The sequence below is a fragment of the Gossypium arboreum genome, chromosome 3 (genome assembly GCF_025698485.1).
Source record: "Gossypium arboreum isolate Shixiya-1 chromosome 3, ASM2569848v2, whole genome shotgun sequence".
Taxonomy (NCBI): domain Eukaryota; kingdom Viridiplantae; phylum Streptophyta; class Magnoliopsida; order Malvales; family Malvaceae; genus Gossypium; species Gossypium arboreum.
Genome location: NC_069072.1, coordinates 184,056 through 200,870, shown reverse-complemented (window position 1 = coordinate 200,870; position 16,815 = coordinate 184,056). Strand labels below are relative to the sequence as shown.

The following is a 16,815-nucleotide window of genomic DNA, read 5'->3' as shown; positions in this document are numbered from 1 at the left end:
ATGATAATGTATAGATTACAAATTCAATGATATTAATCTCATAAAAGATTTATCAAAATACATAGAAATAATTACATCTCACATTTTAATTAAAAAATTATAAAACGCATGTGCCTACTCGAGTTGTTTATGATCTAGCTGGAATGGACCAACAAATATTAAAAAAATCGCTTTTCAAGCTAAAATATATTAAATAATAATTATTAATACTTTTAAATATTAATAATCACATTTAAATAAAAATATTGTTTATTATTTAATCCCTGCCTAGATTATCATGTCCTTAATTCTAATTCAATTTGAACTTAACTCATATTATTCGAGTCATCAAACAAGTTTACTATTTTCTTACATACAAATAAAATCTCTAATGAAATAAATATGCACGAGAGCAATGATAATATACTATTTTTCAAGGGTAGGGGACCAAGACACATGCTGGCTAATTATTATGCTGCTATGAGCATGCCACAGACAACAATTATTATATCAAACATTTTCAAAGAAAAAATAAAAATTTTATCCAAGTAAAATATAAAAAAAATCTATAGAATATATAGAATACAACACAAAAGGGGTGTGCATGGTTTACCCCATAGTTTAAGGTTGCAAACTCTTTCTACCTACCTATATAGTGCACCCCTTAGCAAAGCAAGTGCCTCCATTGATTACTTACCCCTAATTCTATATAATAACTTTTAGTCATCAAATCTCTAAATTACTATCCCTAAATCTAAAGTGAATTTTAACAAGGAATAAAAAAAAAGATATATACTTTGCAAATAGCAAACTGTAAGCCACAAATTTAGAACACCATAAAACTCTAAAAGTGCAAAAAAGGGGGTTCCATGTCCTTAAATATAACCTCATTTTATTTTTGGGTAATTTCTTTTTTCAAGATATTTTTTTGTTGATTGTGAATGAGGAAAGAAGATGAAGTTTGGTGGTACTCGGGGGATTGACGAGGAAACTCCGATAACATTTGAACCACTTCCCTCATCGTCGGACGTTCAATGCTATTTTCTTGTACGCATAGCATTGCGATGAACAATAAGTGCATTGCTTCGTCTTTGGGCACTGTTGTTAGCCTTGGATCGACAATGTTAGTGACTTCAGCTATTCGACAATTCGTCACTAGTTTAGTCCAATGTACGATATCTATGCCTTCACCAAATTCACCTACTGGTTTTCGACCTGTGATTAGTTCTAAAAGAACCACTCCAAAGCTATAAACATCACTTTTCTCATCCACTTTTAGTGTATATGCGTATTCTGCAACAAAAACAATAATATCATCATTGCAAAATAGAAAATAATTGTGAATGACAAAAAAGGATGTCAACTTGTGAAGGAAAAGCACAATAGCAAAAAATTAAAAATAAATAAAAGCAGCAAAAAGGGAAATTGTGGGTGGGAAGCAGCGAAGACAAAAAGCTTTACACGTAAGAGCAAGATCATAAAAATAAAGTTAAGGGTGAATTTGTTAGTAGTGATGTAACTATTAGTAATTTTTTATCACTAGATTATAAAAAATTATAAAATAATTATTTAACTATTCAATTTTATCTTTTTATCATCTAATTATCTTGTATTGTTCGGTATTTTTATTTTTATGTTAGTCGGTTGATGACCAAAAAAGACCAAATTAAATAATTTTTTCATAATTGAGTAAGAAAAAGAATTTTGTAATAGTGAAGATACTAATAATAAAATTTACCCTGAATTTTAAAAGATATTCCATCTAAAAAAACAATGGTGGGAGTGTAAATAGATAGACGTGCATGTCGGTTACCTTTCACGGACCTCAACGCCATGTAACGTTAGACATCACAGTCAGATTTGCTATTTGTGTTTTCAGTTTTGTCGGATTGACCCCTTTTAGGCTCTCATTCTGAGATCAAAGAGTTCCTGGGCCCCTACCGATTCTGATTTTTATTAATTTTTTAAATTTGTATATTACCCGTAAGATACTTTCATGCTTTGCATGTCCTTAAATCTAGAACAAATGAAGGATGGTTTTGGTGCTGTCATTTTAGCATATAAGATCCTATGTTAAGCTGCTAATTGGATTAATCAGCTGTTTTTTTCTTTAGGTGGCGAAATGATTCATACAACTAGGAATCACATGTCGCAATCACTAATCAAACCTCTGATTGATCTGATAAGAACAATCTAACGGCTGGGATTACTTCTGACGTGGCCCACTAAATTTTGACAGTTTGATAATACGTCAAGTTAACTAACTTAACTAACAAGAGACATGGTTAGAAGGCATTATTAATTAATTAATAAAGTAACATACCAGGAGCAATGTAGCCGTAGGACCCTGCAATAGCTGACATACATTCCGACGCGCCGCCATCGACCAAGAATTTTGCTAATCCGAAATCGGCTACGTGTGCTTCGAAGCTGGAATTGAGCAGAATGTTGTTCGATTTAACGTCGCGATGAACGATTAACGGCGAACAATCGTGGTGAAGGTAACACAAGCCTTTAGCTGCTTCGGTTGCAATTTTGTACCTTAGGTTCCAGCCCAAAAATGCACCTTTTTTCCCATGTAATGCTTCTCCGAGACTCCCATTTCTCATGTATTCATAAACCAAGAGATTGGTTTCCTTGTTGGTGCAAAATGCTAGTAACCTGACGATGTTTCTATGCCTAATGTTTCCCAACGTCTGGATTTCGGCTCGAAAACCATGATCATGATTGCTAGTGCCCAAACCGAGGAGTTTTTTCACTGCAATTTCCATGCCATTCACCATTTTCCCGTGGTATACGATCCCTGCCCCTCCTCTTCCGATCACGTTACCGTCTTTAACACATTCGAGGATGTCGGAAACTGTGAAATCAAGCTTTTGGAATGCGGTCATCTTCCAAGAACTCGAACCGTTTTTCTTGAATGACTTGGCCTTAATTATAGCGGCAGTGGCGAATATTATAGAGCATATCAAAAGGCCTAGTGCAAAGAAAAGCTTGAAGTCTCCAGGGGCTTTTCTTGGGGTGCGTGTAATTGCAGTGAAATTGCAAGGATTGTTCAAGAGAGAACCACAGAGTTTAGGATTGCCTGCGAATGATGAAGCGTTGAAGACCGCGAATTGGCCGGATTCCGGCAGCTTCCCGGAGAAATCGTTGAACGAGAAGTCGATAACCGTAAGGCTTTTCATCCACCCAATGCTTCTAGGAATGGCTTGATTTAAAAGGTTCCTTGATACATTCAAGTAACTCAGGATATGCACATTGGAAATTTGAGGTGGAATTGAACCAGAAAGGTTGTTTTGACTCATATCAAGGTACGTGAGATGGAAACAGTTTCCAATTTCGGGTGGAATGCTACCGGAAAGTGAATTTTTACTAAGATCAAGCTTGAGGACTTGCCTGAGTTCACCTATAGAAGGTGGTATTGAACCAGAAAATTGGTTTCCGCCAAGTAAAAGGATTTCAAGAGAAGAGAAATTGGAAAGTGATAATGGTAATGGACCAGACAAGAGATTGTTTGATAAATTAAGCTGTCCTAACTTAACAGGCTTGGAGGAACTATTACCATTTTCAGACAATGTCCCCGACAGGTAATTGCTCTGCAACTCAACTAAACTTAACTCAGGCAAGTAAATGAAGCCATTTGGAATGCTACCATTTAAGTAATTCTGCCCCAACCTTACTCTGCTGAGACTATAACATCTCCCTAGCCCTTGAGGAATATTTCCAAACAGGAAATTTTTCATCAAAACTAATATCATTAACTGATTCGAAGCACATAAGTCCAGTGGGATCGTACCGGTGAGCTTGTTCGACGATAAATCGAGCAACTGCAGCTTCCCGTTTTGACCGAGATTCTTCGGTATAACACCGGTAAAGTTGTTCATCCAAAGCGCCAGAGTTTCCAAATAAGGCAACTCAGCTACATAATCTGGAATAGACCCGTGTAACTTGTTCATGAACAGATTGAAAAGCCTGAGCTGCTTAAGATTGACGAACTCCAACGGGATTTCTCCGGTGAGCGCATTGCGTGAAAGATCGAGATAAACCAGGCTTGTTAAGTTGCCTAATTGCTTCGGAATCGGACCAGACAGTTGATTGTTATGCAGATACAGTGCATCAAGCAACTGCAAGTTCCCCAGTTCATGAGGAATTGGACCATCCAATTCACAGCTTGAAAGATCCAAGGTAACTAAGTTAACCAAATTACCGAACTCCACAGGTATACCACCTTCGAAAACATTATAATACCCCAAGGAAAGCGTTTTCAAGTTTTTAAGATTGCCTAATTCACCAGGGATTTTACCACGAAGGTCATTTCCCGACAGTGAAAGATACTGTAATCCCACTAACGTGCCATAACTCGGTGGAATTTCGCCATAGAAATAGTTGCCAGCAAGTTCCAAGTACCTGAGTTTCTTCAAAGCAAGAATCCCAACAGGGAGTACAGCAGTGAGATTGTTGTCATAAGCATCCAACACTTCCAAGTTAGCAATACTTTCATAATTCCAATCCAGGTTACCATGAAACTGGTTGTTCGAAATGTTGAGGAACCGAAGGTTACTTAAGTTGCCGATCACAATTCTGCCGGTGAAGTTGTTTCCAGCAAGGGAGAGGTTAGTCAACCTATCCAGCTTTGAAATCTGCGGTGAAACAGAGCCACCCATGTTCATATCTGTCAAGTCCAATGAAACAACTCGCCCCTTGGAGCACCCTATTCCGACCCAAGAAGAACATACCGAACTGAGGTCCGAAGAATTCCATGAACTTAAGAAAGGTTCAGGGAATTCAAATCCTTTTTTGAGTGTGACCAAGACATGAAAATCGTCAAGCAATGAAGCAGAAGAACAAGAAGAAAAGGTGATTAGAAGAGAGAATAATGTCAAAACAATGAGAGGGACCATGTTTTTTCCTTTGGGAATTTGTTTTCAAGAGGATGGGATTTGGAAGGACTTGAAGCAAATACAAAGGGATTTAAGACTTACAACAAGAAAAGATTTTCTAGGAAAAGAAGGAAAAGTGAAAGGAATATGAGAAACTTCAAGTGTGTATAAGCTTGTGGAATCAATCATCTTGATAGAAAAGTCTTCATACACAAAGAAAGAAGCCAAGCTTCTCCTTTATTTGCTCCTCTCCCTCTCCCTCTTTTTCTTTTTTCTTTTTTTTTTTTTTTTAAGTTTATCTCCAAGTGGAAGAAAATAAACAGTACATTGAAATTTTCTGCTAGTAATGTCTAATGGTTTAGTTGCTCATGCTTTATCTATCTAAAGAAAAAGCTAAGCCTAATAGCAGCGAAGTGAGGAAAATAAAAGTGTAGGGAATGTTTTAAAACCATTGATTTTTAATTTCATTTTTCAGTAAAATAATAATTAAATAAATAATTTAAAAATTATAAATCGATTCAATTAGATTAATCATCGATTTTTATTGAATTTTAATTTTTATTAATTTTAAACAATTTATTTAGGGTTCAATTTAATTCTTTTATCTTGACTGATGGACAAAAAGTAGTATAAGAGCCTCATCCTTAGAATAAAAATATTATTTTTAGCACTTTTAAATTTATCAAATATTGGAGTAGTGGTTTTATTAAAAATATGGTAATTCTTTAAAGCTATTTTATTATATTTATTTTAATATTCGATAATCATATTAAATTTTGATTAATTATAAAGTTGAGACGAATGAAATTACTAAAAAAAAATCAACTCTTTCAATATTATTTATTCTACCCACAAGATTTAAACTCAAAATTTTTTGAAAAAAAAAAAAAGCCATTGGATAACAAAAATTAAAAGTAGGGAATTATAGGGGAGGGAAAATAAAAGTAAAAGTGCTAGTCTCTTTATTTTATGTGACAAAAATACCCTTTTGCTTTAATCAAAGAATGTTCTTTATAGCTTTGAAGAAAGAGATGATGGAATTGCACTTTCAATCATTTAAAAAATGGGAAAATAGTCCTGTTGCTTTTTCATCAATTGTGTTTTCTTACTGTTAGTATCTTTTGAATCTTTGGAGGGGTTCTTGCTTAGTTTTGACAGTAAACATATTGTAAAATTCTCATCATATTTGCGCTGAAATATTCTTCTAAATATATATTTATCTGTGGATTGTAATAATATTCATCTCGATATGAAGATTCATGCCATTATGTCATTAGTAGATAAAGGGGTAAAAAGAATATTTAAGATTCTCTTAAGTGGAAGCCAAATCAAACAGAGAAAAATCCATTAACAACAGTATGTCCAACTATAAAGAAAGTTGGGGGAGCACAAAAAAGCAAGATGATGCATGCATGGAGGTCTTGTTAAAAAATAAAGGGTTTTTCGACATAAATATCATAATTATGTTAACATGTTAAGGGTAAATTATATTGGTTGGTACATTTTTTTTTAGTTACACTATTATGAAAATTTACAAAATAGTCACTTAATTATTTGATTTTGTTTCTTTAATCACCCGTAATTGGAAAAGAGTGATATGGTAGCTTTTAAAGTTGGCATAAAAATAAATTTAGCCTCAACGTTAACGCATTGTATCAATTTAGTTTTAATTTTTAAGAATTTAGCCCTTAATATTTACACATTATCTAATTTTATCCTATTTTTTACATGAAAATATAAATTTCGTTTATTATTAAACTGGACGATCATCAATTGCATTGCTTTCCTTATATTTCAAATGACTAAGAACTTAATATATCTCTATGATGATTAATTTATTTTTTGTTAGCTTGAGCTGAACGTCGTTGACGCAGCGAATCAAAGCTTAAAAAATTAAGTTTTCAAAGTTGTTCAACTTACAATTGAATTGAATTAATGAAATGTTTATTTTTGTTTTGAAGCAATTGAATTGACTATTTTCTTTTTCAAAATTTGGCTCATTTTGTTCCTTGTTATTGTTCTTTTTTCTTTTTCATTTAATAAACGTAAGGATAACGTTGAAATGAGTTACAAAGAAAAACAAAACTGCAAAAGGATAATATTAGACAATATATCAACGTTGAAGGTTCAGTTTTGTAGAATTACTAAATTGGCATAATATATAGGGATAAAGTTATTCATATGCCAATTTTAAAAGTTATAACGTCAACTTTCTGTTAGCCATTTAATGGCTGGTGACCAAAAAAGAAAAAATCAATTAATTGAGTGACTTTTCATAATTGATGACTATAAAATGAACTTATTAATAATTGGATAATTTACCCAAATGTTAAATATTTCTTCAGATTACTGTAATGACACACTGACAATGTCATAAGTCTCCTCAGCCATAGGTTAGATCAGAAATGGATTAAAAGTTAAAAAAAACCCAAAGCTTTCTTTTTTTGAGTATTTTCATGCAAAGTGTACATAAATGTATATATACTAATGGTAACTTTGTATATAGCCATGGATTTTTAATCTTTGAGTTGGGAACATGTGCCTGCAAAAACAACAGAAGAGATTGAAGGAGTGAAAAAAGATGATGATTATTAATATATCATTACAAATGTTTGGTTGAATGATCAGTATATAATTATGTTGCATAGATAGGTTGCATAGAAGGAAGGAACCAGTGGAAGCTTTATTCCCAGAGATGGGACCAAGTCTCTCTGTTTAATGTGCAACATTTTGAGCTTTAATGGAAGATGGAATAGTCTTAAAGAGAGGGCCGAAAAAGAAAAGTAAAAGCGAAGCGGTATATGATCTGCTTTTTGATCTACCATTTCAAAAGAAAGGAAAAATCCTTGAACCCCCCTCTTGTAATAACATGGGAAAGAGTGCTCTTGTAATAACATGAGCTTCACTGCTTTTTTTTTTTTTTTAAATCTCTTTCATGTGGTCAATGTCATAAAATAGTGATTGGCTCCACTGTGAATAGGGCAAGCGATTCGAGCTTTTGAGGTGTCCCCTTATCTGTCTTACTAATGGGCAGGTGTGGCCCCTTTGATGCGTCATTGTCCCTATGCCTTGGCTGTTGGCTCTCTCTCTCAATGTTTTTGCATTTGTACTAACATTAACATAGACTGCCAGACTTCTCTCTATTATAAGAATATGATCAAGTAAATGATTCAATTTAGTAGCAATTTAAATTTGTTTTATTCTTTTTAATAGTTATTATCATTTAATAATAAAAGAAAAAAATTAACACGACAAAATAAGATAAAAATATTATAGAGTCCTTTATATTAAAAGTTATATTGCATTGTGCTCCTTTTATTAAAAAATATTAAACTAGTCGATGTATATTAAATTAAAAAGTAAATTGATCATTCTGTAAAAAAAAATTAATACCTGGTCGGTAAAAGGAGGTACATTTGGCATGTCATATGTAACTGTTTGATTATTCGGTAAATTTTTAATAAAAAAGAACATAACCAATACTTTGATCTAATGTATAAGAGCTAATCTACCATTTTTAATAAACAAATTTCTCCACTTTTACCGCAAAATTCTAATATGGAACGTGTATTAATCTTCTGTATTGAAATGACATGCCGAAACATGGGGCCATTATGATCAAACTTCGCTGCATTTTCTGGGGAAAATCATTTACAGTTTTTTTTTTACGAACTGATGCATTTGTACTCTTCTTTGTGAATGAATCTGTTCCAGTTTTTTCATTTTTCCTTGCAAGAAAGATCATGCATGAATTAGAAAACATGACAATAGTTGACTTTTACATCACAATAGAACTGTGGCAGAACATCGAACCAGGTTCCTTGTATTTCACTACAAGTTCTTGTTAAAGCTGCTTTGAAATGTTTACAGGTTTTGTTCATTTATTCTTGAGCTGTAGCATAATTGACATTTAAGAAAGAATATATATTGTACTTTTATCTTCTTCAAGGATTCCAAAGTAGTCGTGTGAACATATATAAATATATATGATGTGAAATTTATTTCAATCTTCAAAATGATTATATTCATTATATAAGGAAAAAAAAGTAATTAACACCCAGAATTACATTCAAAATAGTACTGTCGTATACAAAGACAAAAACAGGAACCGTTTACTGGGCAAGAACTTGCTTGTTCCTGTATGTTAAACATCTTTGTTTTTATTTTTTGTAATGGTAGAACGTCATATAAATGTTTCAAAGTAGTGCATGACGAAGGCAAGGTGGCGTGCAGGGAAAGAACCAGTGGAGGAAAAGGACAGTACATATAGATGATATCAATCCATGTCACATGGACCCATGTCCTACATCAGCATGCATACATGGAGGGCAAGGCTTGGAAACATCTTTCCTGGTTTCTACTGGTTTTTGATTCATTTTTCACTGGTGAGTTATGATAAAGGTATAATGATGGACATGGAGTTATTACAATGTGACAAGGAATTATTGGTGTTTGGTGGATCATGGAATTGAAAGATGTGATGCTTCTATAAGTTAGTGGAAAGACATATATTATTGTATATATATAGGCTCTCAAATTCACATAATAATTTTTTAGTACAAGTTTTAGATGACTGTGATGAAAAGGATTATATATTATTTATATTCATTCCACTTAATATTACTTTTTAATATAAAGAGAAATAGTATCATTAGTTAGTAGGTTAATGCTCCTTGTGTTCATTTCTTTGGCCAATATTCTTATTTAAGATAAAATGAATAGTAAATATTTTAATTTTTATATAGTGAAGTTTAAATCATTTTAATTAACCCAGTCAACAAATCTACTACTTAAAAAGCTAGTTATTATTTTATGAGGAGCAAGGAAAAGAAATGAAGCCAAAATCAAATCGCACTCAATAGAAATCTTTGATTTTTCAAACTTCATTCCTTTTTATCATTAGCAAGGGAATGATTAAAGGTCAAATAAAATCTCTTCGATCATATATATTTGTAAAAGAATATACTTTGATAGCTTGAGGTCAAAATTTTCATTATACATATCATAATTATTAGATCACCACCACCGCAAAGTACCAATTCAAGAACACAGAATGGACAAGTAAATAACAAAAATCACTACCACCACCATCGCGAAGCATCAGTTTCAAGAGCACAGAAACCAGTCCTTTCTAATTAGATCACCACCACCATTGCAAAGCACCAGTTCATGAGCACAAAAACCAGTCATTTCTAATTATAATCTGGATTTTAAGCTGGTATCAACTTTAAAATATTCTTATTGATAAATTATCGAAATTAGCATTTAATACTTAAATTGACGGTTAAGATAATAAAAGTACTTGATTAATACAATACTAATTTCTTTTAAGACTCAATTAGTACATTCCAAAGCTAATGGTGCAATTAACCTTAAAAATGATTAAGCAAAGTAGCCAAGCACTTGAACAATGCTTTGCATGGACATATAGAGATCAATTAAAGAGTCAAATTTTCATGAGAAAAAAAGGATCAGATGCTAAAATAACAAATATTTGGGAGATTAAGGTTAATAAAAGATGCATGCAAAGAACATGGAAGGCACTACTAGGGGTTAGTAACAAAGGGGCTATTGTCATATTTAAATATGAAATCAATATAGGGATGTAAAGAGTATTATTGTCCTTTGATTGGGGTGGTCACCAGCCTCCAATGACCAAGACTGACAGTCTAGGAGGGCCTCTTAGCAGTTTGGAGCTATCACGCCCCTTTGAACACCTTTACTCAAAAGATGCCAGCTGCTGGCTTTGCCTTGTATTTACTTAAAGGGCTAAAGGCTGTATCCCCCCCCCATATTATGGAACCGTTGGCAAAATTAAAGAAAAGAAAAGGAAAAAAAAAAAAAGGAAAAGCTTGTATATAAAGCAAAGTTTGGTCTCAACTTTAATGGAAATCGTGCTCATAATAGACCATAGTCTCTTTATATTTGGGTGAATGTATCTTAGAGGTCCCTCTATTATAGGGATTTGATCAATGTAGTCCATATTCTATTAAAAAGAATCAAATAATGACAAATTGGAATAGAGTTAACATTTACTATTTAAAAAATTAACATTTATTATTTAACAAACTTAATATTTTTAAAGTCCTTATGGTTCTGTAAATGAAATATTTTTTTTTGAAATTAAACTGCAATTGAAAAAAAAATTTGCAAGACATTTTTTTATTAGGGGCGAAGCCAGAATTTTTTTTAAGAGGGATTGAGATTAAGTTGTATATTTTTTATGAAAGCTAAAATACAATTTCACCCTTGTATTGGCATATATCTTGATAGTTTTCAAAAGGACTAAATTGAAATTCTAACATTTTTTTAGGGGTCAAAATATAATTTTACCTTATATCAACTTAAGATTTTATAAATTTTGGAGGGACTAAAGCAATAATTTTCCATTTTGGTGGGTCTAGGCCCCTACCTTCCCCCTCTCTTCACCCCTATTTTTTGTACTGTAAATATTAACTCTATTACAATTTAGACTTATTAGATTCATTTTAATATTATAAAGAATAATTTATCCATTTAATAATTGAGGGACTAATTTAATTCAATCACTAGAACACAGGGACGTCCGAATTATTTTAACCGTAAATATTTTCATAAACATAAAAATTCATGGTTGAACAATTAATTCCAAAACTAAAAACCGAAACCCTAGTTCAAATCTTCATAATCTTTCATGTTAGGGCAAATGCCAAAACTTGAGGGGTTTTTTTTTGTGTGTGTGTTTGGGGGATGGTTATAATATAAAGTGTGCACAAACTAGCTAGCAAATCAATCCTGGGGTGATAGAACTGATCAGCTATGAAAGCTGAAACAAGAAACTTTCACACTTTCCTATGAAGGCAACAATGACTAGTAGTTCTCAATGGATCAATTGCTAATAAAGAGATTGAATGATTGATCTTTTATTGGGTTTTTTCCCCTTTCTCTTTAACTGTTATGGACATGGCCATGGCCACTCTAACTTTGGGGCTTCTTTTGAGTGTCCACAGCACTTGTGCTGTCCCGACAAGAATAGATAAAAAGTACTATAGCTCAAAATGTATTTTAATCTTTGTATTTTTAAAATCAGCATGAAAGTTTTGTATGTTGAAAAAACTAAGTAAAATGATATTTTTGTTACTGTTTAAAGATAAGTTGATAAAACTGTAAGATAAATTTGTAGTTAAATGATGTGATATTAATTTAAAATGATATGATATATTTACTTAATTTATTGCAGCTTATTCGATGAATAAAATATGAAATCAAGTTAAACTAAATTATTATGAAAATTGTAAATATGTCAAATTATTTTAAAAATCATTAATTTAAATTAACATCACATCATTTAATTAAATCCACCTTTCATTTACTTTATTTTTTTCTTTCAAAACATTCAAAAATCTTTTGCCTATTTTAAAGTATATGTACCAAAATGCATTCCAAAGCACATCTGCAATACTTTTATGTATAAAAGTAACTTCTCTCTGCATTATTACTTTGGATGAATCGATACAAAATTTGTTAGATTCTTTTTCTATATTATAATTTTTATGGAAATTTTTATTTTTCGGTATAATATACACTTAAGTAGAGAATTCAAGTCTAAAGAAAATTTTGTTAAGAGAGACAATTACAATCTAATAAAACCGAAATAATATATATCTTAATTATACAAAAAAAAACATTTTAATATGCCTCAAAAGGACATCCACAATGGTTGGATAATAATAAGGCAATATTATTTTCATGGTGGGAGTCTTTACTCTTGATAAGTTTGTCGTCAACTGTCTCAAACTACACGCAAAATTGCAAAATAAACCTCATAATCCACAAATTCTGAGTCTTTTGTTTGATCTTAATATTTTTTAATTATGAGTTTATTATATATCTTTTATTCTTATCAAACGAAATTTAGGTTTAAGATACTCTTTGCAGAAAGATCCAACGCTGCATGCAAAAGTTAAACGTATACCTCAAAATCCATGCAAGGAACACATAATACCGGTTTAATTAATTTCCCAATTTTGTCTTTTAACTCTTTAAACATTTGCTTTTAAAATCTAGTGATGCGCAAGTGACAAGCAAATAAAGTAGTGCTCGAGACGAATAATAGAAGTTTTAAGTGTAATTTTACATGTAGTTATCACCAAATATATACTTATATATATATATATATATATATGACAAACTTAAGAATGTTGCTTCACTTTCTTTTTATAACATTTTAACATAAAATAATTACATGTACCATATGTTATTAAATTATCTCTATAATTCCCAAACTCTTAATTAAATAGAGAAATATTATACGGTTTAAACTCATGATCTTGAGAAATTGTAATAACGATAACATCATTTAAGCTAATATTTAATCGATTAGACAAATATTTAAGAAACAAAATTGACCATTAATTTAAGTAGCAACTACAAAAAGAAAAAAAAAACTTATGCTAGCTAGATTAGAGAGAGAAAAAACATACACAAATAAATCCTAAACAAAATGAAATTGGAATTAGAGATTAGTTATTCAACTTCCAATTTAGCCATACTAGAAATATGGATTTGTATTAGAAAGGGACCACGACTAGGAGAAGTAAGACCAATATTTGGAATCAAGTCTAAAAACTTGCCTAATGGGCTAGAAGACTCTTGTAAGTGGGTTTATTTTTATTTGGGTAGAAGTGAAAAGAGAATTGAAATTTGTTTGAAGTATAATGTACATAAAAGATTTTCGTTTGAGCCAATTTTGCACTATTGGACTGACAGCCTACGCCTGGGCTACAATATTATTTCACCTTCTAGTAAGCCATTCAGGGCTTGATGTCTCATAATAACGGCATATTAATTTGGTAAAAATACATGGGTCTTTATATTAAAGGTCGGATTATATTTATTTTTTATTTATTAAAAATAAATAAATTAATTTTTGTATAGTAAACTGGTCTTATACATGATTGAGTTTGGTTTGTTGTGGAGGATTCGATGATCTCTTGTTGATATACTGGTCTAAGAAATAATACACCATGTGCTAGGTGTTCTTTAGATTTCTCATGTCGAATAATCATATTTGATTCTGATTAAATTTGAAGTCAAGTCGGATCGAATTTGTAAGTGAGTATAAAGCTCTCCTTTATTTTCTCTATCCATAATCATTGAAGACTTTATAAATAGATCCTGCGTGGTACATGTGTTTTAAACTTGTGAAGCTGTTACCATCATTGAGACATCAACCCCATGGTTGTTGACTTGTTGGATATGTTAAAACACCTTCCAGATTTGTGCCACTGAAAACAGTAAACCTTTGCTGGAGTGGACGGGGATCTCCTAAAAATGAGTTTTATCTTGTGATGTGAGACATTTTTGTTGGTGTGAACTGTGAAATAATGCTCCACAAAGATGAGATGATTGATATTATTGGGTTGAGCAAAGGTAAAGGGTATATGAGCGTGTAATGACCATATGGGGAGTCACTCTTCTCCTACACTCATACATCATCCAAGTAGGACCAATTTAGAATTTGAGCTATAGTTTGAGGATCTCTAGTGAAATTTTAAACCTACATCCTAGACAATACTAGTTTCTTTCACAAACCAGCTTCAAGATAAAATATTTCATTGGATAATGGAGTATAATAATATAGAAAAGTGAGCAAGTGTTTGATTGTTGATAAAATGTACATACATCCTTGATGAATGCTTTGCTTGGTGTTATTGTACACTTTTAGGGAAATACAAAATTATGTTCATGGGGTGGCCAATAGATGCCTTCCCTTGGGCAAGGCAAAGGAGCAGGCTGTGCAATATGAGTAGGATATTGCTCTCCTGGCATCACCACTGAGAAATCTGATGCATATGATACCTGCCATCACAACATATATACATACATCAAACATCACAACATACATACATACATACATACATACATACATCAAACACCAGAAAAGAGATAGGGAGCTCACTCTTTCTTGATTCCCAAGTTTCTCAATTGGTCTAGACCCTAAACCACCATCAGTAACTTGATCAGGTGAAGAAAAAGCAGGGTTGGGGCGAAAAAGGTGTTCGAAAATGGCCATTATAAGGAACATTGATATCAAGATAGCTGTAGCAACAAAGCCAAAAGAAATGGCATTCATGGATGCTCCAAAGTCTTTCCAAGGAGTTTCCTTATCAGCTACTGCTTGAGATGGACTTGGATCTGAACTTGTATATATGTTCCATGGCCTTGATCTCTCAGTACCAAACTCATTCATACTTGTTGTAGGAACAAATATAGTCCTTGTGTAATGATCAAAACATGCTTAAAACCACAAAAAAAAAAGCTGTTCCTCATTCATGAATTGGTCATTATCCCTGAAATAAAACTATGTAAATCATTAACATTCTAATTATGACAGTACAAGGAACAAAATATGTGGTCGCAACCAGAAACTGATAAAATTTGGTAATATGCGTTTTGGGGAAAATTCACAAGAAGGTGGTGTTGCCAATGACAGTGCCTGACATAAATTGCTAAGAAAGCTTATAAAGTGCCTTGTGAAACCATATCATCAGCACACGGACTGGCTAAAAAGGAACAAAAATTGAATGTTTATTCTAAAAAATCAGGCCAGATAATCACATATGAGACCTCTAAAACTGACTGGTTTTCAGATGATCAGCCACGGGATGATTCAAAACCGAAAAAAAAAATTGACCCAAAGATGCAAATAAAGCATTGACGTAATGCCAGGCGGTGGTGGCATATCATTACAACTTACCAGTACTTACATTTTAGAGGCAGCAGATCATTTTCAGTGACTCTCAGGTCAGGTGATCCTATTTGCCTGTGTTTGTGCAGTGTTGCAATTGAATACTTGTGGTATATATGAAAGGGTTGTGTGTGTGTGTATATTATATACTAACCTGTTCTTAAAAGAAGTTAAATGAAGGCCTTGGATTTTGGTCCTGGGAGCTAGGAACAAACGTAATCTTTAGCCACTTCAATCCTATAGCTCAACTGCCCTGGAAAATCAAGACACCACTGCTTCTTAATGAATTATTTAAAGAAAGCAAAGCTCAGACCAACCTAGCTTTATACCCCATTTTGAAAATGTAAAGACAAAGTTATATGATAATCCCAGCAGTACCCTTTTTTTTTTCTTAGATGTCTTGATGTTACATGATCCCTGATGCCTAGCTTAATGAATACTATACCTTGTCTGAAGAAGCAAACCTAAATAAATCAAAAGCATGGGCCTTCTTGTCTGGAGAGAGCCGAAAATTTCAAAAGAATGGCCTATTGCTTCCTTTTTAAAGTTGTTCACTTTATTATTATTATTATTATTATTTTATAATTGAAATTTACACATTAAGGTGGCGTATTGGTTCCTTCATCTACCCTTGTTTTAACCCACATGAACTTTAAAAGATTAAGTTAATCATTTGTTAACCAGCTCCAATATAATTATAATTTGTTAACTGCATCTCTAAGGTGAAAACTTCAAAAGATAATAATTAATTCCACTGAACTCTATATTTCAGCAGTTTTTCACATGAAAGATGATTATAAGTATCATTAAGACACGAGGTAGGCTGTTAAAAATTATAGGGTTATGTGAAGTTATTAACCAAAGTGAAAATAAAGATAAAGATAAAGATAAAGCTGTTAGAGAATAGTATTTAAGGCTGCGATGCTAAACTATATGTTTATAGTATAAAAATTTGTAAATAAATAGGCATGTGATCAAAGCAAACATAATATACAAAAAAAAACAAATAACAATGGAAATTGAATATTTAAGGGAGAAGAGGTTGGGGGATACCTTACAGCTATGCAGTACCAGAAATGTAATGATTTTAGAGAAGAAAGAAAATTGGTGTGTGGCAAAAAGGGAAGAGCCACAAAAAGAGGATGATGTAGACCACAATTATTCTTCATAGATATGTGTATGTATGTATATATATATATACACAAACCTGTTGAGAGTAACCTATAA

General features: G+C 32.3%; 2 protein-coding genes across 8 annotated transcripts; both read right to left on the bottom strand.

Moving 5' to 3' along the window:
- Nucleotides 1-496: 496 nt before the first annotated feature.
- LOC108474452 (leucine-rich repeat receptor-like serine/threonine-protein kinase BAM3) lies at nucleotides 497-5,274 on the bottom strand. Its single transcript, XM_017776382.2, has 2 exons — nucleotides 2,303-5,274; nucleotides 497-1,272 (listed from the first exon to the last, which is right to left on the bottom strand). Exons 1-2 carry the CDS (start codon nucleotides 4,878-4,880, stop codon nucleotides 872-874), a joined length of 2,979 nt encoding a protein of 992 aa, XP_017631871.1. The 5' UTR covers nucleotides 4,881-5,274; the 3' UTR covers nucleotides 497-871.
- Nucleotides 5,275-14,418: 9,144 nt separating this feature from the next.
- On the bottom strand, nucleotides 14,419-16,766 carry LOC108475723 (uncharacterized). Of its 7 annotated transcripts, none has more exons than XM_017777710.2 (4): nucleotides 16,642-16,766; nucleotides 15,743-15,841; nucleotides 14,800-15,190; nucleotides 14,419-14,699 (listed from the first exon to the last, which is right to left on the bottom strand). In XM_017777710.2, the coding sequence occupies exons 3-4, from the start codon at nucleotides 15,088-15,090 to the stop codon at nucleotides 14,562-14,564; spliced, it is 429 nt and encodes a 142-aa protein (XP_017633199.1). In that variant the 5' UTR covers nucleotides 15,091-15,190; nucleotides 15,743-15,841; nucleotides 16,642-16,766; the 3' UTR covers nucleotides 14,419-14,561. The 7 variants fall into 7 exon arrangements, with proteins under 7 accessions (XP_017633199.1, XP_052882145.1, XP_017633200.1 ...); XM_053026185.1 differs by lacking the exon at nucleotides 16,642-16,766 and adding an exon at nucleotides 16,034-16,170; XM_017777711.2 differs by lacking the exon at nucleotides 16,642-16,766 and adding an exon at nucleotides 15,967-16,113.
- Between the last annotated feature and the right edge of the window lie 49 nt (nucleotides 16,767-16,815).

Bases quoted from the DNA above. Each gene is read 5' to 3' on its own strand.
- LOC108475723 (XM_017777710.2), bottom strand. From the start codon at position 15,090: ATGAATGAGTTTGGTACTGAGAGATCAAGGCCATGGAACATATATACA. The intron at 14,700-14,799 runs GTGAGCTCCCTA...TTGTGATGGCAG, and splicing joins AACTTGGGAATCAAGAAAGA to GTATCATATGCATCAGATTT.
- LOC108474452 (XM_017776382.2), bottom strand. From the start codon at position 4,880: ATGGTCCCTCTCATTGTTTTGACATTATTCTCTCTTCTAATCACCTTT. The intron at 1,273-2,302 runs GTATGTTACTTT...TTTTTGTTGCAG, and splicing joins CTACGGCTACATTGCTCCTG to AATACGCATATACACTAAAA.